This window comes from Chiloscyllium punctatum, chromosome 37 (genome assembly GCF_047496795.1).
Source record: "Chiloscyllium punctatum isolate Juve2018m chromosome 37, sChiPun1.3, whole genome shotgun sequence".
Lineage (NCBI taxonomy): Eukaryota > Metazoa > Chordata > Chondrichthyes > Orectolobiformes > Hemiscylliidae > Chiloscyllium > Chiloscyllium punctatum.
Genome location: NC_092775.1, coordinates 12,120,690 through 12,145,694, shown reverse-complemented (window position 1 = coordinate 12,145,694; position 25,005 = coordinate 12,120,690). Strand labels below are relative to the sequence as shown.

The following is a 25,005-nucleotide window of genomic DNA, read 5'->3' as shown; positions in this document are numbered from 1 at the left end:
TATTATCAAACTCGTTAACCTACCCTGGCTTCTGATTCAGCAACAAATTAACTTTAAAGTTCTCATTTTTGTTTTCCGATCTCTCCATTGGGTGGCCCCTCCCTATTCCTTTAGCCTTCTCCAGCCTCCAGATCCACACATTCAATTGGATTGAAAAACTATGGGTTAAATGGCTTTGATTTCTGTAATTAAGTTAATCAGTAGCGAAGGTTCAATTCTGGCCTCGATTGCAATGCCCTGTTTTCATTGTTCCAACATTGGTGCCCATGTTTTCAGCCACCTAGTTCCGAAATTTTTAAACTTCTTCCCTAAATCTCTCCGCCTCTTTTCTCTTTTTAAGATGCTTCTCAAAAGCTGCTATCTTTTAAAGCCAAACTTATAGTCACTTGACCTAATATTTTCAGATCGTTGCATGATGTCACTTTTTGCCTGAGGGTACTTTGTCTCTGTATAGTTTCTTTAAAAGAGTTAAATTTCTTGTCTGTTTTCACTGTGCACCTTGCACCAGGTGGAGTTGCTGTTTATGTAAACCCAGTTCCGGCATGTAATAGTGTGGGGGAAAAAAATTGAGATTTTTTATGAAGTGTATTTCACTTTGAATGGTATGGAAAAGATAAGTCCCAAAACCTTTGATTGAATGGAGTAAGATAAGGAGTGTGAGTAAAGTTGAGCGAGTAAGGACCAATGGGGATGAGGTTCTTATCAATCAACATATTCAAAGGGCGATGAGATAGCTTACTGAACATGAAAACCCTCCATTCATCACAGAAGCAATTAGAATTTGTGATAGTTGCAGTTTTTTTTATTCGAAGAGAATGTGGGTGTCGTTGGCTGGGCCAGCACTTGTTTACCATCCTTTTGCTCCTTGAACTTTGTGTCATGCCAGGAGGGCATTTAAAATTCAACCAGATTATGAAGTCCCATGTCAGCCAGACCAGGGTATGACCCAAAGGGACATGAGTGAACTCCATAAGCTTTTATCAAGTTTCAAGCATTTAGCTTTAAATTCCAGATTTTTAAAATTGAGTTCAAATTTCACAATCTGCTATGTGGGATTTGAAAACATGTGCCCAGAGCATTGACCTGGGGTCACTGGGTTTGTAATCCAGAACATTGCCACTATGCCACTGCCAGCCCTCCTTACAATCAGTAGATGAATGGCTCCCTTCTCTGTATTTGTCTTCATCTGTAAATAAAGTTCAATCTGGTACAATTAAGTACCCACTGACATTTTTGGCTGAATTACCCAATGTCAAATTCTGCTCCAGGATATCTGTCCAAGGACTTTATTGTACTCTAATGAACTAGAGTTTATTCCAGTTTTATGTTTTCCCTTGCAGGAAGTTGGAGACATGTATAACATGTTTCACACACGTAACACCCTGCATCGCAGAGCCTATCAGCACAGAGTGTGCAATATTATTGAGAGCATGTGAGTATAGCTACACTGAAGCTGTCTCTCTCTGGGACATCGCTTCAGTTTTATCCCTTTCATTCTGGCTTAAGGTTTTTCTTTCCTCCTGAAGGGACTCCTGCTAAGGTATGAGTCCATGCTTTCAGTAGTCCTCTGGCACTTCAAACCCTGAGTGTGAATGCATGTTGGTGAGAGTTGGCAGTTGATCAGCACTTCCCAGACAACCTCTAAGTCAAGCCTGTGTACCCTTCGCTAAGGGCAATGTTTTCACATTTCCTAGAGCCATACAGCTTGGAAACAGACTCTTCAGTTCAACCAGTCCACACCAAATTGTTCCCACCTTGTTCCCAAACTAACTAGTCCCACCAGCCTGCGTTTGGCCCATATCCCTCCAAACTCTGCCTATCCATGTTTTTTAAATGTTAGTTGTGCCTGTGTCTACCACTTCCTTTGGCAGTTCATTCTACACATGAACCACCCTCTCTGTTTTTAAAAAAAAGTTGTCCCTTGTGTCCTTTTTAAATCTTTTCCCTCTCACCTTAAAAATATGTCTGTTGTTTTGAAGCCCTTCATCCTAGGGAAAAGATCTTTACTATTCACCTATCTATGCCCCTCATGATTTTATACACTTCTATAAGGTCACCCCTCAACTTCCTTTGCTCCAGTGAGAAAAGTCCCAGCCTATCAAGCCTCTCCTCCTAACTCAAATCCTCCATTCCCAGCAACACGCTGATAAATCATTTCTGAACCCTCTCCAGTTTAAATAATATTCTCCCGATAATGATCAGAATGGCACACAGTACTCCAGTAGATACCTCACCAATGTCCTGTATAACCTCAACATGAAGACCCAATTCCTATACTTGATAGTCTGAGCAATGAAGGCAAAGTGTGCTAACTGCTTTCTTAACTAGCCTGTCTACCTGTGATGCAAATTTCAAAGAATTATGCACCTGAATCCCTAGGTCTTTCTGTTTCACAACACTACCCAGGGCCCTAACATTAAGTGTTCCAATCCTGCCCTTGTTTGTTTTACCAAAATGCAGTACCTTGCATTTATCCAAATTAAACTCCATCTGCCGTTCCTCAGCCCATTTGACCCAATTGATCAAGATGTGTTTGTAATCTTAGATAACCTTGTTCATTGTCCACTATAACCAACAATTTTGGTGTCACCCACAAACATACTAACCATGCCTCCTAAATTCTCATCCAAATCACTTGCAACCATTTTCTGTCATTTATGTAATTTCTGTCACATTCTCTTGGTCAAGATTAGGAACCCTAGCTGGTTTATATTTTCCTTTAATGCTCCTGTTTCACCCCATCTTATGGATACTGAGACCAATAAGATACAGTTGTGGTTGTGTCTGATCAGCTATCCAAACTCAGTACAGACCAGTGATTAACCCTGGGCTACAGTCTGCTCCCTTCCGACACAGCGAATGGACCCACTGAGCTATTGGATTCCTCTTGCTGACAGACGTTTGAAACTATTTCACCCTTCAGGATCACTGAGGCACTGGTGCTTGCAGATCCATACATCGAGATAAGTGGCACGGATGGGAAGCTTTATAAAATATCTGAAGCAATCGATGACATGGTGGCTTACACCAAACTCACAGGTGAGCTCTATGGATTGGAATGTTGTGAGGGCTACTGATCACGGTTGGAAAACACAGATGAAACCAACACCACTCCTCCCCAACACCCCTGTACTGCCACCACCACCACCCACTATTATTATGGATTATTATGGGAGCCCAAACCGAGCTCCCCTTCATCAGCAGTCCAGGGTGTTGTTCTGGAATACACGTGCCCAGCAACCAAGCCGGATGTTTTAATGGGCTGTGTTGAAAGGTGAGTATATAAAGTCATTGTGAGGTTTGGGTAGCAGTAGTTTAAGGGATTAGAATGCGAGTAGTGGTGGGAATGTAGAGTGTCAGTATGATACCAGTGGAGCCTGTGTGTGAAGTGGCTGCCAATGGGGCTTAGGATAGGGGAAGGAGGTATTGAGTGTTTGAAGTTCAGGAAGCACCTGGAATGGGAGGGAGGTTGGTGGGGTAGAATATGGCTGGGGCAGGCTAACTTTTCCTGGGTAACTAACTGGAAGTGTAAGAATATCAGAAATTTGAGCAGGGATTAGCAGCATTCCAGGTAGAGAAATCACTGGCTCCAATGGGATTCATCCTAGACTGCTGAGAGAGGTAAGGAAGAAAATAGTGGGGTTATTAACAGAAATTTCCCAGGCCTCTCTAAACACAGGAGTAGTACCAGGGGACCAGTAACTCTCCAAGACCCGTCCAACAGCAGACCTGTAACCATTACCAGCTAGAAGGACAAGAACAGCAGGTCCATGGGAAATCCAAGTTCCACCATCCTAAGGTTGGGCAGTAAGCGCTGGCTGTCAGTGATGCCCATATCCCAAGAGTAAGTCAACAAACTAAAGGTCTATAAAGTTGCAAAAGAAGGGGCAAAGGTTAACCCAGGAAAGTACAGACCTGTCAGCTTGATATTGATAGAGGGAAATCTGACAGAGGCCATAAAACAGGATAATGTAACTTATTTTTCTCCAGGTGTACAGTTAGAGCAAGATAACATGGCCTTTGTCAAGGGCAGGTCATGTCTGACAAACTAAACCACATTCTTTGAGGTGACACAGACAGTGGATGAGGGTAGTGCTATGGATGTTGTATTTTTGGACTTCCAGAAAGTATTCGATACCTTGCCACATGGAACGGTGGTTAGCAAGTTAGAAACGTTCAGGATTGATGGATGCTTGGCTTCAAAGTTCGCTGCAGGGTAGATAGAGGTGGACATTTCTCGGGTTGGAAGAGAGTTGAAATTGTTGTTCCCCGGGGATCGATGTTGGGACTCTTGCTTTTTTTCTAATCTGTATAAATGATTTTGAAATGGATGTTGAGGGCAAAATCTCTAAATTTGTAGCTGATACTCAGCCGGGGAGATTAGTGAATTGTGAGCATAATGGTCCCGCTGACCAAGTTGAAAATGTGTTGCTGGAAAAGCGCAGCAGGTCAGGCAGCATCCAAGGAACAGGAGAATCGAGGTTTCGGGCATGAGCCCTTCTTCAGGAATGGCTCATGCCAGAAACGTTGATTCTCCTGCTCCTTGGATGCTGCCTGACCTGCTGCGCTTTTCCAGCAACACATTTTCAGCTCTGATCTCCAGCATTTGCAGTCCTCCCTTTCTCCTCTGACCAGTTGGTCAAATAAACAGAAACTTGGCTGATAAATTGCAATGCAGAGAAATGAGGTAATGAATTTTGGTAGAAGAAACATGGAGAGACACTACAGGCTCGATGGTGCTTGAGGAGGTGGGAGCTTTGAAGGGAGAACAGGAGCAGAGGGACCTTGGGGTTCAAGTGCGTAATTCTCTGACGGTGGCCAAGCAAGTTGAAATAGTAGTTAAGAAGGCTCACAGGATCCTTGGGTTTATAAAATAAGACATGGAGTATAGAAGCAAGGAAATAACGCTATACCTCTACAAATCATTGGTCAGACCACATTTGGAGTACTTAGGAGAGGTCACTTGAGCCGAAATGTTAACTCTGATTTCTCTCCACAGATGCTGCCAGACTTGCTGAGTTTTTCCAGTAATTTCTGTTTTTGTTGGAGTATTGTGTTCAGTTCTGGGCACCTTATTTAAGGAAAGATGTTAAAGTCCTGGAGAGAGTGCGAAGGAAGTTTACTCGAATGATGCCAGGAATGAGGGATTTTAGATACAAGGAAAGATTTGAGAATACCCTCTCCAAAGGCTTAATGTTTCTCTGACCTGTGCTGAAATGTGATATTAATTATGTCTTGGAGCATTTTGTTTTGATAATCACTGTTTTATCAGGTGCAGAAGAGACAAGAGTGTCCTGAGTTGATTGACATTTTGATTGTTACTTTTTGCAGATGAAATCTTCCAACAGATCCTGAATTCATCTCGACCCGAACTGAAACCTGCGCGGGAAATCCTGAACAACGTCCTTTGTCGGAAGTTGTACAAATGGATTGGTCAAACTCAACCTGAAGCTGAAACGACCATCCAACCAGTAGGTATTTTGCACAGTGTAGCATGGTCAACATAAAAATTGATCAAATTGCTCAACTAGTCTAAACCAGTTCTTGTAATTCTCATGAATCTCCTCCCAGTCAACCCTCACCCTGCCTCCAATCCTGTTTCCTTTCCTCTCTCTACCGTATTAATGCACCCTGTATTAATGCTTTCAGCTTCAATCATTCCATCAGACAACACATTGCACATTCTCATTGCTTTCTGTATAAGGAAAGTCTTCTAGTTTAACTTAATTTGCTAGTTGCTGACTTCTACTAATTCTTCCTTGTGTTGGTCATAGAGCCTAAAGCAGGGAAATAGACTCTTTGTTTCAACTCATCAATGCCGACCAGGTTTCCTAAACTAAACTAGTCCCAATTGCCTGCGTTTGGCCCATATCCCTCTTATCCCTATCCCTTTCCTTTTCATGTAGCTATCCAAATGTATTTTAAACGTTGTATCTGTACCTGCAACTATCACTTCCTTTGGCAGTTCATTCCACATACAGACTACCCTTGTGTGAAAAAGTTGCCCCTCAGGTTCCTTTTAAATCTTTCTCCTCTCATCTTTAAACCTAGGCCTGGTCCCCCATCCTTGGGAAAAGACTCTTACTATTCACCTTATCTGTTGCCCCTCATGATTTTATAAACCTCTGTAAAGGACCCTTCAATCACACTATACTCCATTGAAAGATGGCCCAGCGTATCCTGCCTCTCCTTATAAACTCAAAACCTGCAGTCCTGGCAACATCCTGGTAAATCTTTTCTCAGCCCTCTCCAATTCAACAATATCCTCCCAATAGCAGGGTGACCAGAACTGCACACAGTACTCCAGAAGTGGCCTCATCAGAGTTATGTACAATTTCCAAATGGTGTCCTAACTCCTGTACTCAGTGGTCTGAGCAATGAGGGCAAGCATGCTAAATGCCATCTTAACCACCCAGTGATGCAAATTTTAAAGAACCATATCCCTGAACCCTTAGTTCTTTGGCTGACAACACTACCCAGGGCCTTATCATTAACTGCATAAGTCCTGCCTTTGCTCGTCTTACCAAAATGCAATACCTCGCAATTATCCAAATTAAACTCCATCAGCCACTTCTTAGCCCATTGGCCCAATTGATCAATATCCCTTTGTAATCTTAGCTGCAACTACGGTCTACTAGACCACCAATTTTGATGTCACCCACAAACTTACTAACCTTGGCATCTTCCAGTGAAGTCATAGAGATGTGTGGCATGGAAACAGACCCTTCAGTCCAACTTGCCCATGCCGACTAGATATCCTAAACAGCACTTAGCCGATTTCCCTCTCAACCCTTACGAATCATTTACCTGGTCAGATGTATTTTTAAATGTTGTAATTGTACAAGCCTCCTGCATTTCCCTAGCAGTTCATTCAAATCACCCTCTGCATGAAAAAGTTGCCCTTTGGATCCCTTTTAAATCTTTCCCCTCATACCTTAAACCTATGCTACTGGTTTTGGACTCCTTACCCTGGGAAAAGGCCTTGTCTATTCAATCTATCCATGCCCCTCCAGATTTTATAAACTTCTGGAAGGTACCCCCCTCCTCAGTGTCTGACATTCCAGGAGAAAAGCCCCAGCCTATTCAGCCTCTCCTTACAGCTCAATTCCTCCAACCCTGACAGCATCCTTGTAAATCTGTTCTGAGCCCTTTCAAGTTTCACCAGCATCCTTCCTATTAGCAAGAAGGCCAGAACTGAATGCAGTACTCCAACAGTGGCCTAACCAATGTCCTGTAGAGGAACAGTGTGACATCCCAACTCCTGACCAAGGCAACCAACCAAACGCCACCTTTGCTTACCCCGTTGAACCGAAACTACTTTCACAGGGTTAGGAACATGCATTCCAAGGTCGCTTTGTTCAGCAACATTCTCCAGTCATTTTGGGAGATTATTTTTACTGTGTTAACTCTCCCAGCTGCGTGCCATATGTGATGTAATGTACAGAGACAAGTAAGTTTGTTCATCTCTGCTACCTAGTTACCCCTGTAGTAGACCTTGATGAATTACCCACGGGTGGAAACTGGCCTAATTTCTGCTTTCTTTTGAGCTTCTCCAGCTTTAATGCATGACCATCACTCTGATATCTGGATCCCTTGTCAGATGTCATGACTTTATTGGGAAAGGGAATATATACAGGGTAAACAAAATTCTGACTTTGATTCTTGCCGTAATTAGATTACTTACAGTGTGGAAACAGGCCCTTCGGCCCAACAAGTCCACACCGACCCCCCGAAGTGCACCCTCCCAGACCCTTATGTTTACCCCTCCACCTAACATGGCCAATTCACCTAACCTGCACATATTTGGACCATGTTAGGAAACTGGAGCACCTGGAGGAAACCCACGCAGACACTGGGAGAACATGCAAACTCCACACAGAGAGTCACCTGAGGTGGGAATTGAACCCAGGTCTCTGCCATTGCGAGGCAGCAGTGCCAGCTACTGTGCCACCGCGCTCTTGCAAAGATTCTTTTATCTGTATGCTGATGGTCATCCTTCAGTTGAGTGGGTGATCAGATGAATGCGAATGTTGTATGAATTCTTTCTTTTAGGTTTGTGTCCGTTTGCTCACATGGAGAAGGAGAGGGATGCTGTATGTCTGTAGCATCTGGGTATTTTTCACACTCTTGGCACTGGCCCCTTGTTATTAGCACTCAACTGATCAGGGTTTGTTGCCGGGTAGAATTTCCTTGACACAAAAGATCCTTGGTGCTTTTCAGTTTGTCTCCTTCCTTCCAGCTCAAAAAAATGTGTAAAACTTGATTTTCAAGTTGCAAACAACTTTCCTAGTATTGCAGTTATAGCAGTCCAACTCCTACTTTAGGTTATAGCCTTTTGAATAAAAAATCAGCAAACCAGGGCAAACAAAGTAGTTGAGAATAAGTTTGAATAGAACATAGAACATAGAAAACTACAGCACAGAACAGGCCCTTTGGCCTATGATGTTGTGCTGAGATTTAATCCTAATATAAAATATAGTAACTTAACCTACGCACCCCTCAACTCACTGCTATCCATGTGCATGTCCAGCAGTCGCTTAAATGTCCCCAATGACTCTGCTTCCACCTCCACCGCTGGTAACACATTCCATGCATTCACAACTGTCTGTGTAAAGAACCTACCTCTGACGTCTCCTTTCTACCTTCCTCCTAATATCTTCAAACTACGACTTCTCGTACTAGTCAACCCTGCCCTGGGGAAAAAGTCTCTGGCTATTGACTCCATCTATTCCTCTCATTATTTTGTACACCTCGATCAGGTCTCCTCTCTTCCTCCTCCTCTCTATAAAGAAAAGTCCGAGCATATTCACCCATTCTTCATCAGGCAAGCCCTCCAGTTCAGGCAGCATCCTGGTAAACCTTCTTTGCACCCTCTCCAAAGCCTGTGTATCTTTCTTATAGTAGGGCATTCTGAACTGGACACAATATTCTAAGTGTGGTCTCACCAGGGACTTGTGGAGCTGCAGCAAAACCTCGTGGCTGTTAAACTCGATCCCCCTGTTAATGAAAGCCAAAACACCATATGCTTTCTTAACAACTCTATCCACTTGGGTGGCAACTTTGAGGGATCGATATACTTGCACACCCAAATCCCTCTGTTCCTCCATACTGCCAAGAATCCTGTCTTTAATCCTAATTTCAGTATTCGAGTTCGACCTTCCAAAATGCATCACTTTGCATTTATCCAGCTTGAACTCTATCTGCCATTTCGCAGCCCAGCTCTGCATCCTGTCTATGTCGCACTGCAGCCTGCAGTAGCCCTCTATATTATCGACGACATCTCCAAATTTTGTGTCATCTGTAAATTTACTAACCCATAACCACCTCATCCAAGTCATTTATAAAAACTGGAATAAGGAGGAAATACTGTTGAGAACAGCTGATTGTTCCCAGAAACTGCACGTTCTGACCATGTATTTTGGATCTTTGGCAGCTAAAGTTCTGGCTTCATTCCCAGTGTTGCTAAAAGTTTCATTCACACCTCTTAAACTTTACTCCTCATTATCTCCCGAGCATATCTGCAGTGCTGTGCTCTAAGTCTGTCCTATGCTCAGTCTGCAACTCTGTCCTTTTGCTTGCTGTTCACCATTCTTCTCTTGGAAACATAAGGACTTTCACTAGCTCATATGCACCATAGAAAGCAGTCTACCCAGATACTTCATAGCTTGGTATGGCAACTGCTCTGCCCAGGCCCATAGTAAACTGCATAGAGTTGTGAACACAGCCCAGTCCATCATACAAGCCAACCTTCCGTCCACTGATTCTATCTACACTTCCTGTTGCCTCGGGAAGACAGCCAACATCACCAAAGACCCCTCCCTTCTTGTTTATAATCTCTTCCAACCTCTCTGTCAGGCAGAAGGTACGAAAGCTTTAGCACACGTACCAACAGGTTGAAGAACAGCTTCTTCTCCACTGTTATTAGACTTTTGAATAGACCTCTCAAATTTCAAATCTAAAGTTGATCTTATTTTTTATTCACCTTCTTTGCAGTCAGATCTTTGTTCTATCACCCTGTGATCCTTGTGTATTGTGATCTGCCTGTACTGCACGTAAAACAAAACTTTTCACTCTACTTAGGTACATGTGACAATAATAAATCAAACCAAATTAAATCACACAGGAAATTCTATTCCTTCCTTTTTTCAGATGTGTGTGGTCTAACCTGCACTACGTCCCATTCTCCCATCTCTCCTGTTTTTGCCCCATTGGCTCCTGGTTCAGCAACTCCTTGTTTGAATTTCTGTCTGAGCCAAAACCTTATACCAATTCTGGTCTGTTCCGCATCACTGATTTTCTTTGGATCCTCCCTTTGCCACCATATTTTCAGTTGTCTTAAGACCTAAAGAGTGAAATTTCCTTGTAATTCTCTAATTTGCTGTCTTGCTTGCTTTAAGAAACATCTTTGAGCATATTACTTTGAACAATTTTCTTTGTTGGTCATCCATCTTAATCCTAATAGTTGTTTTTGAGGTTTCGTTTCACTTAATTTGATAACTTTTTGAAATACCCTTGGATGTTTACTGCGTTCAAGGTGCTATATGAATAGAAAGAGTTGTTGTTGCTCAGTTATTTGGGTGAACATTTGTTGAACATTTTTAACATGAATTTGACCGTTTTGCTTTTGTCTTTTGAGGTTTGATGGAAATTGTATTGTAAAGTAACTTCATTTTTGCATAAAAAGAACTTCAGGACAAACTGTCGCAATCTTCTAATTCTTTTAGGAAGAAATCAATGAGCTGAACAATCAGATCGCTGCAGCTATCCCATCAACACCTCTCCATGTAACACTGGCTCCAGAAGATTTCATTGTAAATGTAAGTATTTGGATTGTTGAGGTTGAGTTGCTTCTTCTCCTCATCCTTGAATGAAAGGTCAAAGGTTCAAATCGTGAGCGTTACTGAATGAGCTTATTGTATTACAGACATCAACTGAAACATTGATTAAAGTTCCTCTACATGTGAGCTCGGGAGAATTAAACTCTTATTCTTCTGGCTCATGATCTCTGCTGAATAATGTTTGTCTACATGAGCTTTGGCTGAGGGATTGTCGACTGAGTAATGTTTGTCTACATGAGCTTTGGTGAGGGACTGTTTAGTTTGTTTGAGATGCAGCTGCCAGTATTTACCCTGCCAACTCAACTGGAACTAAATGGTCTCTTGTCTAACTTGACCCATTAATCTGACTGCGTTCCACTTCATCTTGAAAATACCAGTGAAATGTCAATATTAATTTGTCGCTTCCAGTGTGCAAGAATGTACACGTGCGCGCACACGTGCATATGACACACGCTGATTCACACTCGCACATAAAAGTCGCAGTACAACAATGGCGGAGTTGTTGATGAATCAAGAGTAGTAAATCACTGACCAATTTGTGCTGCAATTAATCCAGAAATGTAGTGCTTGCCTGGATTATGTGCCCAAATCTGTGGAGTGGGACTTGAATATGCTAGATTCGTGCTCGGGGCCAAACCTTATGCACTGAGTGTTACTGCTGACGGAGTTGATAATCTACTGAGGTCAACCTAGAAACTCTCATTTGATATTCCCTCTTGGCCAGAGTGTAAGTTTGTAAACTGTTGTGCTTGCATTTCAATGTGAGGAGATGAGTCTAGTTAATAGTGGAACTAATGGTAACCGTGCGTTCTTGGAGTTTTCTCGTGGCACCACAGAGGGAATCTAAGATCATCTTCTGAGACTGGCTGTAGTTTATCTTCACTGAGCTGCTTTGCTCAGGAGGTGACATCAGTAATGGTGGAGCCCTGTGATGATGCTATGTGTTCGAAATTGTCGAGTCAACTTTGGATTTCCTCTTTGCCAGCCTAAATTGATTTGTCTTTAATTTCCTGTTCCTCCTCTTCTTGATTGTGGGGTGCTTGTTCTTTGCTGAAATCTCGTGCAACCAGAACTTTGCTTTGTCCAGTATATTGGCCAAGGAGTTAATGCACGGATTCTGGAACAATTTACTTTTCTTGCTGACTGGCACTTAAAAAAACAAGTGTGATTGTTCAAATGGGTTAGAGGTGGTCTTTCAATCTCCCCTTCATATGTTTTGATTTTCAATTGGCCAGTGACATGTCACACTGATTCGGGCCCCAATAAGGAAACCCATCATGGTCCTCTGTAGAATTCCCAGTTGTGTTTTGTTATTCAAGGTAAGATCATTCTTTCCTCATTGTTTTTAAAGTGACACGACCTTAACATTAGAACCAGGTCATTTGAAGATGACCTCAGGAAGCACTTTTTCACACAAAGGGTAGCAAAGGGTCTGTGGAGGTTGAGGTCAAAGTGAAAATTTCCAAACTGAGGTTGCCTGAGGTTTTGTTTGGTTCTGTAACATTTAATATCCTTGTTGAACAAAAGTAAGTACATATAGTTAAGATGAAGATTGGCCATGATTCATTGGCAGAACAAGGTTTTGGGGCTGAATGGCCTCCTGCTGTTCCTATATACATACGTTCTCATGAAGGCCTGTTCTTCAGTGTGAATTAAACCCTAACAGGGCAGTTTGCTTCTCCATAAATTGAAACATCGATAATGTTGTTTTAAAATGCTATCTTTTGTGATTTAGCCTAGTATAAATTTAGAGCTTGTTATGTCTTATTTATGTATTGATTGATCCTCCCTGTCTAATCTAGTTTCTTTCCTAATCTCTCTTCATCTGGAAATAACGTGGCATGGGTTTCCCCTTGGTTTGCTCATTTGTTCATCTGATAGACAGGGTACCTCTTCTCAACAAATCAAAGTGTCAGTCTTTTGCTGGGGAGATGAAGTAACTTTCCGTTTGGCTCTGCTAACCTTTGCAGGTTCAAATCCCACTCCAGAAGCTTGGAGCATGAAATATATGCTCACAATCCCAGTGGAGAGATGTTGTGCTGCACTGCCAGATATTCTGCCTTCAGGATAAAATTCCAAATGGATTTTTAGATGTTTTTGTATTACACATTTGTCTGTGGTTTCCAGTGTTTCCCGCCACTAAATTATCTGATCTTGACCAATTGCCTTCTTTATATGTAACAATCACATTAATCTGTTGCTACTCTTTTCCTATCTTCTGTTGTCCTTTATCAGTATTTAATTATTTTCAATTACAGGTAGTTCTTCTATAATGCGAAGGTCGCATTCTGTTACAAACCTGCATGATAGAAAAATCGTGCTTTAAGTGCTGTTTCTAAGGTATTGGCGATGAGATACATTATAGCTAACATGCATTTTAGAAGTTTGTGCTTTAGAAGCAGTGTCCCAAATTTGTCAATCACATTACAGCGAACTTGCATTAACAAGATGTGCATTATAGCAGAACATGTTATGATTCAGCGCTGGGTTAGGTGGGACTTGAACCCAGATGTTTTACGCCACAAGACTGCTGGAGTCAATGTTTGTCCCTCAGCAAACATTATTAAAACAGGGTTATCAAGTCATGATCACAACACACTGGTCTCCCTGCTATAGGAAAGATGTTGTGAAACTTGAAACAGTTCAGAAACTGGTGTTGCCAGGGTTGGAGGGTTTGAGTTATGGGGAGAGGGCAAATAGGCTGGGGCTGTCGGAGGAAGACTTGTAGAGGTTTATACAATCATGAGGGGCATGGATAGGGTGAATTAGGTGTGTATCCCAGGGTAAGGGAGTCCAAAACTAGAGGGTATAGGTTTAGGGTAAGAGGAGAAAGATTTAAAAGGGATCTGAAGGGCAATGTTTTCACACACAATGGTGGTATGGAATGAGCTGCCAAGGAAGAGGCTGGTACAATTATAAAATCTAAAAGGCATCTGGATGGTAACATGAATAGGAAGGGTTTAGAGGGACGTGGGCCAAGTGCTGACAAATGGGACTAGGTTAATTTAGGACATCTGATTGGCAAGGACAAGTTGGACCGAAGAGTCTGTTTCTGTGCTGTACAACTCTGTTTTGAGAGAGCTTGCTGCGCATAAGTAAACTAATACGGTTCCTACATTATGACGATAAATGTTTTTTAAAACATGTATCAAGCATAAAGCACTTTAGGATGATATAAGCTCATGGAAGACACTCTCTCTAGATGTTAGTCAGTTTACCAACAAAGTGACATGCAATAGGGGCAGAAATGTTCCTGATGAAAAAGTTTTAGAACTTCATCATCTCTTTCTCCTTATTTAGGTTGTTCAGATGGATTATGGGATGGCAAAACAAAACCCCATTAACAAGATCCGTTTCTATTGCAAGCACAACCCCAACCAGGCAATCAAAATTCGGAAAGACCAGGTAACCTCAATCCTTGGAGAGGAAATCGATTCTGGTTTTACAATGTGAGCCCTCTCCAGTTATGCACTGACTGAAGGCTTGGTGTGAGTGAGGCAGTTGTGTGGGCAGCCTGGGAAAGCTGTCTAGAGCTTGCTCCTGGTTTTCCCAACAGCAGCCGCTGCCTTTTGAGGTGTTGGGTAGTTCTTTAGAGGGTCGAAATCAGTTTGTTTTTTCACTTCTTGAGGGCTACATTTCTGCTTTTCCAGTCGCAGTAACTCCTACATTGGGTGACGCATTCACATCGTGCCTTCTGTATTTGTGTTGACACATGAGGTATTCGCACTCTCTCTCAAGCAGAACTAGAAGAATTTATGAATATACTCAATAATTATCAATTGTCCACTAAACGTGAAGAAGGGCTTATGCCTGAAACGTCGATTCTCCTGTTCCTTGGATGCGGCCTGACCTGCTGCGCTTTTCCAGCAACACATTTTTCAGTAAAGCCACAATACACAAGACAAGCACCAAGTATTGAACCTGGCACACAGCAACAAGCATAAATTAGCAACAAAAGATTTTTTCCTTGAATTAACTGGTGCACACTTCTTTGCACTAAATACCATCAATTAAAATACATCTCCTGTAGGTGGGGTAAGTCATGACTAATCGTAAAAGCACAAACTGGAAGACTTTAATTAGGCAGTTACATTTTACTACCTCTCAGACCTTGATCTCAGATTATGATGTTTGTTACAATAGCACCCACTTATTTTTTCCCCATATGCAGCCTTAAGCTAAGGATTCTACCAGCTCTCTGTGGAACTTGTTACCAGAAGCAGGAACAGGAGGCGGCCATTTGACCCCTCGAGGCTGCTTCACCATTCAATAGGACCATGGCTGATCTCAACATTCCTCAGGTCTGCTTTCCTGCCCTTCCCATAACCATTGATTCCCCGACTGATCAAGAATCTATTTCAGCCTTAAATGTACACAAGGACTCTGCCCCCACCGCTGTCTGGGGGCAAGGAGTTCCAAAGATTCTCAATCCTCTGAGAGAAGAAATTCTTCCTCATCTCAGTCTGAAATCAGTATCCCTCTTTATCCTGAGACTATGCCCTCTGCTCCTAGACCCTTCCATGAGGGGAAATGTCCTCTCAGCATTTATCCTGTCAAGCCCTTTACAAATTCTGTACGTTTCAATGAGATCACCTCTCATTTTTCTAAACATTAGCAATTTCTAGACGTTCAGGCTTCCAGTTACCTTCCCTTACCTTTGTTGATGGCTTTAAAACTGTCCTTGCCACCTACATCTGCTCACTCTCCCCATCTCATTGCAGCTTTCCCTCCTCTCCCATTGGGGACCTGTTCCCCATTCCCTCTTGGACCCTCTTTCTCTTCCTCCACTCTTACAGCATTCCTTTACTCACTATCCCCCTCTTGTAGTCTCCTCTATCCAACACCCCACCTTGCTTTACCCTTCCCGCAATGTTGCTTGGACATTCCATCTCCCCAATCCAGATATTTTGTAGCCTCCTTCACCCATACCTGTCAGGACCACTCTCACACGTGCACAGACTCGCGGGCATGTGCACATACCTCCCTCACCCACTCTCGCGCGGGCTCACTCTCGCACGCTCTCACTCGCGCTGTCAGTCACACACACGTTCACTCACACAGTCCCACAGGGTCTGTGATTGAATGTTCCTATGTGTTTAGATGGTGGGATGCGATAACTTGCCCACTGCCACAGTTCAAAAACTTGAGAGAGCCTCAGCTGACTCTGATGTGATGTTGAAGCTCACTGTATTATCCCAGGAACTTCAGCGTCACTACATTTGTGGTTACTCGGTGTGAAAATGAACTTTCTTCCTCCTGTACCCATCCAGGTGTCTCAGCTGCTGCCAGAGAGGTTTACTGAGCAGCTGATCCAAGTGTACTGCAAGAAGTCTGATCAGCCAAGTGTGGAAGCAGCCAAGAAGCACTTTGTACAGTGGTGCATCAACAAGAACTTCAGTAAACCCAGGGTAGGGAGCTCGAGACTGTACTGTCACTTCTGTATTCTTTATGTTGCCATCCTGAAATATTACAATATTATCTCACTATAGAAGTCAAACAAGATCACCTTGTGATTGATTCATAGTCCATTTGCTCACCCAATGCCAGGTGTTTTGGTGTTATCCAAAGTCTGGAGTGATAATGTCACTAGGCTAATAATCAGAGGCCCAGATTAATATTCTGGGACAGGGGTTGGAATCCCACCAGGGCAGATGGTGAAATTTGAGTTAATAAAAAGTTCAAGTAAAAATGGTGTAACCACTTAATTGTCATAAAAATCCATCTGTTTCACTAATGTCCCTGAGGGAAGGAAATCTGTCACCCTCGCCTGGTCTGGCCTGTATGTGACTCCAGACCCACAGCAGTGTTACTTGGCAATTGCCCTCTGGGGATGAGCAGTAAATATTGGCCCAGGTAATGGCGTCTATAGTCCATGAATAAAGTCAAAAATATTGGGAGGCAGGCAGTGAATTTTTAAATCTTGGTCAGTATTTCCCAAACTAATACAACTATTCAAAAAAACCCACGGTTTTTATACTCTTGATGTTTTTGAGAACTTGCAGGCATAATTCATTGTACATGTGTCATGTACTATGAAACAGTTTACAAAATGTAATAGAATGTAAGTGCAAAATACAAGGCAATACAATAATGCCTTTGTTATGGATCAGGCCAGACCCCCTCAAAACATTTCAAGAAAGTAACCTGGACCCTAACTTTGCTTGTTGTTTTAAGCAGGTATACAGTGCATATTCCAGGAGAGATGCAGCTGGTAAAACCACTTCGTTTTAAACAAAACAGAATTTATTTACAAGATTACCAAATGAAAAACAAACAAAAGAGAACAGAATACCAAATAACTTAACCTATCCGCAAACCCAACAGATTATACCAACTTAATGATGCTGTTCCAAATATTTGCAACAATCCCCATAAACACTCCTTGGCACAAAAGGTAAAGTCAAGCACAGGGTCTTGCAGGAGAGAGAGAGAAAGGGGACCAGCATGAACCTGCTTCTTTAGGTCCAGCTGCTTCAACACTGCCTGTCTGCTTTCCGTGCACAGCCAGACTCTTCCAAAAACCAAACCAAACCAAAGAAAAGCTGAGCTGGGAGAACTGGCCACTCCCCTTTCATTGTGCAAGGGTTTATTCTTTAAAGCCTTGACAGCCTTTTTGGCTGAGGCAGTATCTGTTATTTATAATCAAACCGGCCTTAAAACCCATCCAACTTGAACTTTTCAGAGTCTGTGTCTTTTTATGACCTCTCTGGGGAAAAAAATAGTCAAGGACACCATAACCTTGTTAAAGGAGCAGCATTGTCACACCTTTTATGAGGATGGTACCACAGATCGGAGGCTGTGTCATGGTGATGAACAGGGAGTTCCTCTCGCATGCCTTGATCAATATTCATTCCTGAATAAATATCAATAATAGCCGATAACCTGGATATCATCACGTTGCTGTGTGTGTGGGTACATGCTGTGCAGAGATTTGCTGCTACACTTGCATTGCCACGGTGACTATACTTCAAAACTACTTCACTCGCTGTAAGGAACTTTGAGATATTCTAAGTTTGTGGAAAGTGCTATATAAATGCAAATCTTTCTTGCAGTCTGGTTCAGTCCAGTGATGCATGGAACAGTTGGAGTCCTCATGTGTCTGCTGTCATGCTTTCCCGATTAATTTCGATATGTCCACCTTCACGTCAAAGTAAAGGAAGTTTGACAGGTGGGGAGTTTTCTGTGTAGCCTCAGTGAATCAGAGCAACATGGGGTTTGGCAGTAACTCAGTGATTTGAAAGTCCCATGCTGGGCTACAGTTGGTGCTGCGGTGGATGATGTCATCCTGAGCCCCAGGAGGAGGGCAGAAGAATTCCCATCTTCCCTTCTGGGCTGGTGCTCCCAGATTGTTATCGGTGACCCCAACTGGCAAGTACAAACATGTGGATACTGAGAGAGGACAGGATTATCCTCACTGGTCCAAAAATCTGTCGCATGCTTTGCTCAACCTCCACGTGCATGAGCTTTTGAAGGGCTTGCTGTGAGACTGGGTGAATCACGTACTCCTGGTCAGAGGGGGGAGGTCATTAGAAAATTGACTGGGATGAGGGAAGTTGATTGGATGATGGTCACTTGTACTTGTCATTTACTTAGAATTCACTCAAGGACTACCATTCGTTGCCCATCCCTAGCTGCTCGTGAGAAGGTGGTGGTGAGCTGCCTTCTTGAACCACTGCAGGTAGATCCACAATGCCGTTAGGGAGATAGGAATCCTGTGGTGATTAATTCATCACCTGACTCCTAACCACCAGGAGCTTGTCCACCAACTACAAGGCACAACTTAGGACTGTGATGGAATACTCCCCACTTGCCTGGATGAGTGCAGCTCCAACAACACTCAAGAAGCTTAACATAATCCAGGACAAAACAGCTCGCTTGATTGACACCACATCCACAAGCATCCATTCCCTCCATCACTGATGCTCAGTAGCATTAGTGTGTACCATATCTACAAGTTGCAATGCAGAAATTCATCAAGGTTCTTTAGACAGCACCTTCCAAACACATTATTTCTACCATTTTGAAGGACAAGGGCAACAGATACATGGGAACACCACCACCTGCTTCTTTCCCTCCAAGCCATTCCCCATCCTGACTTGGAAATACATTGCCGTCCCTTTATTATCACTGGGTCAGCATCCTGGAATTTCCCCCCCCAGTAGCTTTGTGGATCAACCCACAGCAGGTAGAAAGCAGCGGTTCAAAAAGGCAGCTCACCACCACTTTAACGGCAACTAGGGATGGGCAATAAATCCTGGCCCAGTCAGTGACGACCATGTCCAACTAATAAATAAGACAAAAAGGAACACCAAGCCAGCCATCCCTGGGGGCTATTGAGATCTTTAATTGGCCAAATAACTCCTCTTGTATGACCTCCCCCCACAGAGCTTCTCCAGTACTTACATTTGCCAGTTATTCTCTCTTTCCAAAAAGCCAATGTTCCTGACCCCGTTTTCATATTTATTTACAGGATGGTGATATCGTTGCTCCTGAGCTGACCCCACTCAAACCTGACTGGAATGACAGTGACAGTGGAGCTGATGACTCTGATGATAAAGACGAGCTTCTGTTTAATTCCCATCCCAATAGTAACCGAGCCAAGATACAGCTTTTCAAGTAGAGTCTGTGATACCTTTCTGGGAACCCTTGGGTGACTTCCATTAATGGAGTCGCATGGAAGTGGGATGCCTTCAGGAATATTTTGATGTTTTTAAAACTGTTAATTTCTTCAATAATTTTCTCGTTTAAAGAAAGAGAGGGGAAAAGATATCTTTGTGCAATTAGACCCCAGTCTAAACAGCTTTGAAAATGTTCTGATTTGGAGGAACGTTTAGTTTTATAAAACCAACAGCTCATTGAACCATTATTTGCCCATGATGACAGGCATTCATCAATAATAAAATTATGTTTTTTTCTCTCTATATTGCTTAGTACGCCATCTACAGGTTCCCATGGGAATGGTACTGAACGACCATTAATGGGATTCACTCCTAAAATTGAAGCATTTTACTTGCTCTGTTCTGCTTGCAATATATATATATTTTGAGTTTCTTTTAAAAATAGTGATGAGAGAGAGCAATGGACATAGCATTGTGAAGACAGGGCAGTTGATGGTTTCTCATCAGTATTCAGGTTTAAGGGTTATGTTGGTCTAATGTTTCCTGGCCATTGAAATTTGATGTTGTTAGGAGCTTGTTCATTAGTTTACTTACCTTACCATCATAGAACAAATCAGCAGAAGAGTATATTGCATGCATCCAGTAACTGTTGCTTTGCTTCGAGTATATAGCTGGTGTTATCGACATTGTGACTTCTCAATATGTTACCTCTTCAGTATACAATTTAAAATACTTTAATCTTAAAAAGCTGCTATACTTTAGCCACTGGAGCCTGGAAGAAATTTGATAAATTGTGATACATTTTCCTGCACAGTTAGAGGGAGGGTGATTTTGTGGCTGGTGTTCCCAATTGCTTTGTTAGAATCTGATTGGTGAATATTGCTGTAGGGGTCCGATGGTCAGTACATGGAGCAGATGCCGCTCACTGGACTGAAGATAATCCAAGGTTGGGAAGCGCTGTATTATTCTGGCAATAGTTTCCATTGTCAAGATAAAGGTCATGTATGTACATTTGGATATTGTACCACTAGGATAAGCTAGGGCAGAGGACAATCAAGTAACTCTTTTCAGGTGTTGAGGTAATATTTAACTTAGATTGAACTGGCTTCTGGATATTACAGGTTGAATCACCTCATGTTTACAGTAATTCCTGACTGAATACTGTATATGCAGATTTATGAAACAAAAAATTTGTCCTGTAGATGTCAGCAAACTGAATGTGTCATTTACAATACTTCTTAACCTTGCATATGAGTTATGTAAGTGATTTTCAAGTCAAGATTTGTGCTGTTGTGGAGAACTGCACAGGAACATGTAGCTCTGGTCTAATATCCATCTCTCAGTTTATCGTTCCCTGCACTGCAGCGTAAAATCCCATCACGTGCAAATCGTGATTCCAAAAATGGAGCTTTTTGATGTCGATGATATATCCAACAGAAAATACCTTAATCCCACGGGCGTTAAAAGATAATGTGACCAAATCCCAAATATTTTCAAGAAATAATCAATACTTTTATACTCGAACATGTGGACGATTTACTGATCCTGTGAATCAATGTAAGGTGTGCATTTCAGTTTGAGGTTTGTTTTTATGTACAGTGTACATGTGTCTGCACACATTACTCTACTCTATTTGAGTATGGCACCTCTTTTCTTTTCCCTGAGCTCCTCCTTTTGAGCGTCATTCTACCATATTTATGTAATGGTGGAAATTTAGAATTCAGTACCTTTGCAACCAACAGGAAAATAAGTTTGTGAGCAGTTGGCCTAAATTTGAGATTAAGGACAAAGGACATGGGTTTGTTGAGTTGCTGCTGTGTTGTCTGTGGATCTGGATAGTCTGTTTTTGAGGGGATTTGTCAAGAACTGGCTCAGACTCCTCCCCACAGCATCTCCCTTTTTGTTCTGCTTTGCTGTTAGCCGGGAGCAATGTCCTGACTGAGTAACCAAACAACATGTAGTGCTGCCTAATGATGACAAACCAGACCATGCCCTTCCAACTGCTCAGAATTTGACATGTGGTTTATTCCTAACAAATGAAATAGAATTGAGACCAACTTGGTCTAACTGCAATGTGTACTGTCCAGAGCAAAATGCAGTCAGTGACATTCGTATTGGCACGTCATCAAACAGTACTTTGGAGCCTTGGCGTAGAGGTCCTCCTATCTCCTTCCATGAATATTTCTCAGGTTACTTTAAAGGCACTACATAAATGCAAGTTATTGTATGCAAGCTGACATCTTACAAGATAAATGAGTAATTGTGAAAAATAGTTGAAGTGTGACTTTGTCCACAGGCAGTCGGATGGGTTTATGAGTGCACTGCATGGCTGCCCTTGAGTCCAGGGGTGAATGGGAGTAGCAGGGTGGTGTATGAGAGGGAGCTCTTCCTGGGCCACTTCTGTTTACTGTTGTATCAGAACATACTCAGGAGGGATATAGTGCATAAGTAATTTACTACATTTCCAGGAAGACAGCATTTGTCATTGACTGACCTCTGGAACGGCTGAGAGCCTGTTTACCCTGTACTAGGGCCTGAATTTTAACTTTTGTTGCTCCATTTTTTGGATACCAAGATAACCAAGCTGTGTTGTGTAATTAATTTTAAATTATTTTTAGTGTGTACTTTAACACTGCTTTGTCACTTTGTTTTTGTGACTCTGATTAGGTTTATGGTGGCAAACTATCTGTTTGCTGTTCCTATTTTTTACCTGGTGAAATCCCTAAGCTTTCAAGTACTTTGCTGGGACCCATTGTGTTATGATCAGGTATCTTATAAACTAGGAGTTAAAGTAGGCAATATACAATTTTGTACAGTGTGACCTGTTTACTTTTAGAGCAATCAGGGGAAAATATAAACTGTTCTTTGCAGAAGCGTTGAGCTTGTTATTAGAGTTTATTGATTTTTGCTTGTAAAGAATCTCCAAAAGGCATAGCGAATGTTACTAAGACTTCTATTGTTGTGTCACGGGGTTAGAATGCTGGGAGAGGGAAATGTTACAGAATTGAATTGAGCATTGCCAGAAGATTGGAGGAGCTTGTGCAATGCTTTGCTAAGTTAATCCTGCAAGCAAGATGAGTTATGTTTTAGCAGAGGGGCGATTAATAGAATAAAATAATTTGGCATTCATCATATGTTGAAATGTTACTTTTTAATCCTATCAGATTGTGATTCTGAATTGACAGAGGAGCTATGATCCATAAGTATTTGCAAGGCCCATGTTCATATCACATGAGTTAATGTGATTTTTTTTTTAACCTCATCCCTTGTACTTTGCTCACCTCAGTCCTCTCTGATTGTTCCTGCGGTCTTTAATCATGGAGGAAGTATAAGGTGAGCTCTACAGCAGCAAGTTGATCACTTGGTGTTTCGACTGGTAGTTCTCAACAAAAAGATGATAACGTTTCATCTGTCGTCGTTTACTCAGCAACCTAGACAGTTCATTTTTAGACTTAGTTTTCTTGTACATGTTGCTCCTGCAGTGGTGGTGCAGGACTTCTGGCAAGATCTGGGTACTTTGGGCACAGAATTCTTCCGCATCTCCTTTTGTGAGAGAGGCTGCCATGGTCTGATATGTCCGTTTAACATTGTGAAGATTATGGCGTTGCTTGCTACCTTTGATATGAATAATCTCCTCGCTGCAGACTGATGTGAGACATAGATTCATTCAATGCAGCAGCCTGTGGCATTGTAACAGTGTTAACTACCAGGAACTCCTGCTTTGGGTTGAAGCAAAGGAATTATGCAGCAGCACTGTGTAAGTGGCTGTGAGAATGCAGACAAAATCTGCAGTAAATAACAAAGGAAACTTTCCATGTATTGGTTTATAGGGAGCAAGACCAAATGATCGTTGATCTATTGCAGAACTTCAGACTGTGGTGGCTCTTGAATCAAAGGGCTTATTGAAAAGGTGTTGTGAGGAACAAGCCCAAGGCCTTTCATGCACTTTATACGCACTGCAATGGGTGGAGGCCTCCCTACTCTGTTGAATGTATCCTTGCGGAATCCTTTTTGATTAGAAACCTGGTATCCTTCTCTCAACCTGACGAAAAGATTGTATCCTGTTTGAAAAGAACCTGCTTTGAGGTTTCATCTGTTGGTAGCCCTGACCTTTCGGCGAAAGGTGGGGAAACTACTCGGGGGGGGGGGTGGGGGGGTGGGAAGGTAGCAAAGGTTATTGTACAAACAAAGTATGATGCAGGAAAAGGCCATTCAGCCCATGGTCCTGTGTCGATATTTATGATGAGCAGAAACCCTCTCTCACCCTACTCCGTCTCACTTTACCAGCATAATCTGTTCCTGACCTCCTGTGTTAATCAAGCTCCCACTGCATCTATCTACTATGTTATTCCCAATGCTTCCAACTGGCATTGAATTCTGCATTCACGCCTCTCTGTACATAAGAAATTTCTCCTGAATTCCCAAATGAGCATTGATTATCATGCAGAAGGAGTCTATTAGCTTAACCTTTTACTCGAATGATAATTATTGCAGTAAATCCACTAGAATGCTTTGGAAGTGTATACTTTGCACCTTTTGCGTATTTAACAAAATATTTGCCTTTGTTTTCTTTAGTCACAGTGATAGGGTTGATAACAATTTCTAATTGTGTCTCTCTAAAACCATCTTTACCTTGAGGGAAGGTCATCAACTGAAGGTCATGTGGCCTTTCGAAATTGGATCATTATATTAACAGGCACCTCAGTGTTTTGATTTTATGATCATCTGATGGTCCATTGTTCAAGATAATGGCACATTGCGGTCTCCCTCTTTTAATGACGACGTCTAATAAGATGGCTATCAGGGACTGTAACAGTCGGGCGTGACGGGTCTGGGGGATGCTGCCCTGATGCTGTGTGATGTAGGCGAGGAGAGTCTCGTACATTTCTAATTCTACTCAAGAAATGGACCTTCATCCATCCTCGCTTTCATCTTCCTTATTTTAGTTAGAATTCAACTAAACATGAATAATGGATATTTCATGATGAGGTGCTTGGAGAGGTGGCACTTGCAAATGCACGCTAATAATTCATTTCTAGGAGGCCTTCTGTAGGCTATGTGATGTGAATTGAAAGTGGCAATACTATACATTGCGCACACAGGGATTCCCATCTATGCATTTACCTGCACTGTGCCTTTTATGATGTAAATTTTTATGCCGTTCGGACATTTTGGTCAGATTTTGTAACATTTTAGCTGTTGGCATGTTTTTCTTTATGGAAAGTTTGTAATTGGTTAATAAAAAATGTTCTTAGAGATATTGACTCTGATTATTACCATTTTGGAAAGTGCAAAATAATTATATAAAGATTAATTCCTTTTTAAATTTCTGTATATTAAATAAATATGTAACATGCATTTTGAATATAGCTGCACATCTATTGCAGTTGAAATTTGAGAGGTGACTGAATACTTTTTTCCCTTTTGGAATTTGAAACTCCAGGAGTAGTTTGGGAGATGGTTGGGTTGTATTACATCTATAACCTCCTACCATTGGCACATGTTGGAAGGATTCTTTATCATCCTTCTGGTTATTGGCCTGAAGCATT

At 42.1% G+C, this 25,005-nt stretch overlaps 1 protein-coding gene across 1 annotated transcript in view; it reads left to right on the top strand.

Moving 5' to 3' along the window:
* samhd1 (SAM domain and HD domain 1) overlaps positions 1 to 24,714 on the top strand; it is a 59,828-nt gene extending 35,114 nt beyond the window's left edge. The window contains exons 10-16 of the mRNA XM_072556268.1: positions 1,341 to 1,432; positions 2,924 to 3,039; positions 5,332 to 5,471; positions 10,725 to 10,817; positions 14,139 to 14,243; positions 16,109 to 16,246; positions 19,309 to 24,714. Of these exons, the coding sequence (XP_072412369.1) occupies positions 1,341 to 1,432; positions 2,924 to 3,039; positions 5,332 to 5,471; positions 10,725 to 10,817; positions 14,139 to 14,243; positions 16,109 to 16,246; positions 19,309 to 19,458 (834 nt within the window). The 3' untranslated portion in view covers positions 19,459 to 24,714. The remainder of the gene's footprint in view (positions 1 to 1,340; positions 1,433 to 2,923; positions 3,040 to 5,331; positions 5,472 to 10,724; positions 10,818 to 14,138; positions 14,244 to 16,108; positions 16,247 to 19,308) is intronic.
* The last annotated feature ends 291 nt before the right edge of the window (positions 24,715 to 25,005 follow it).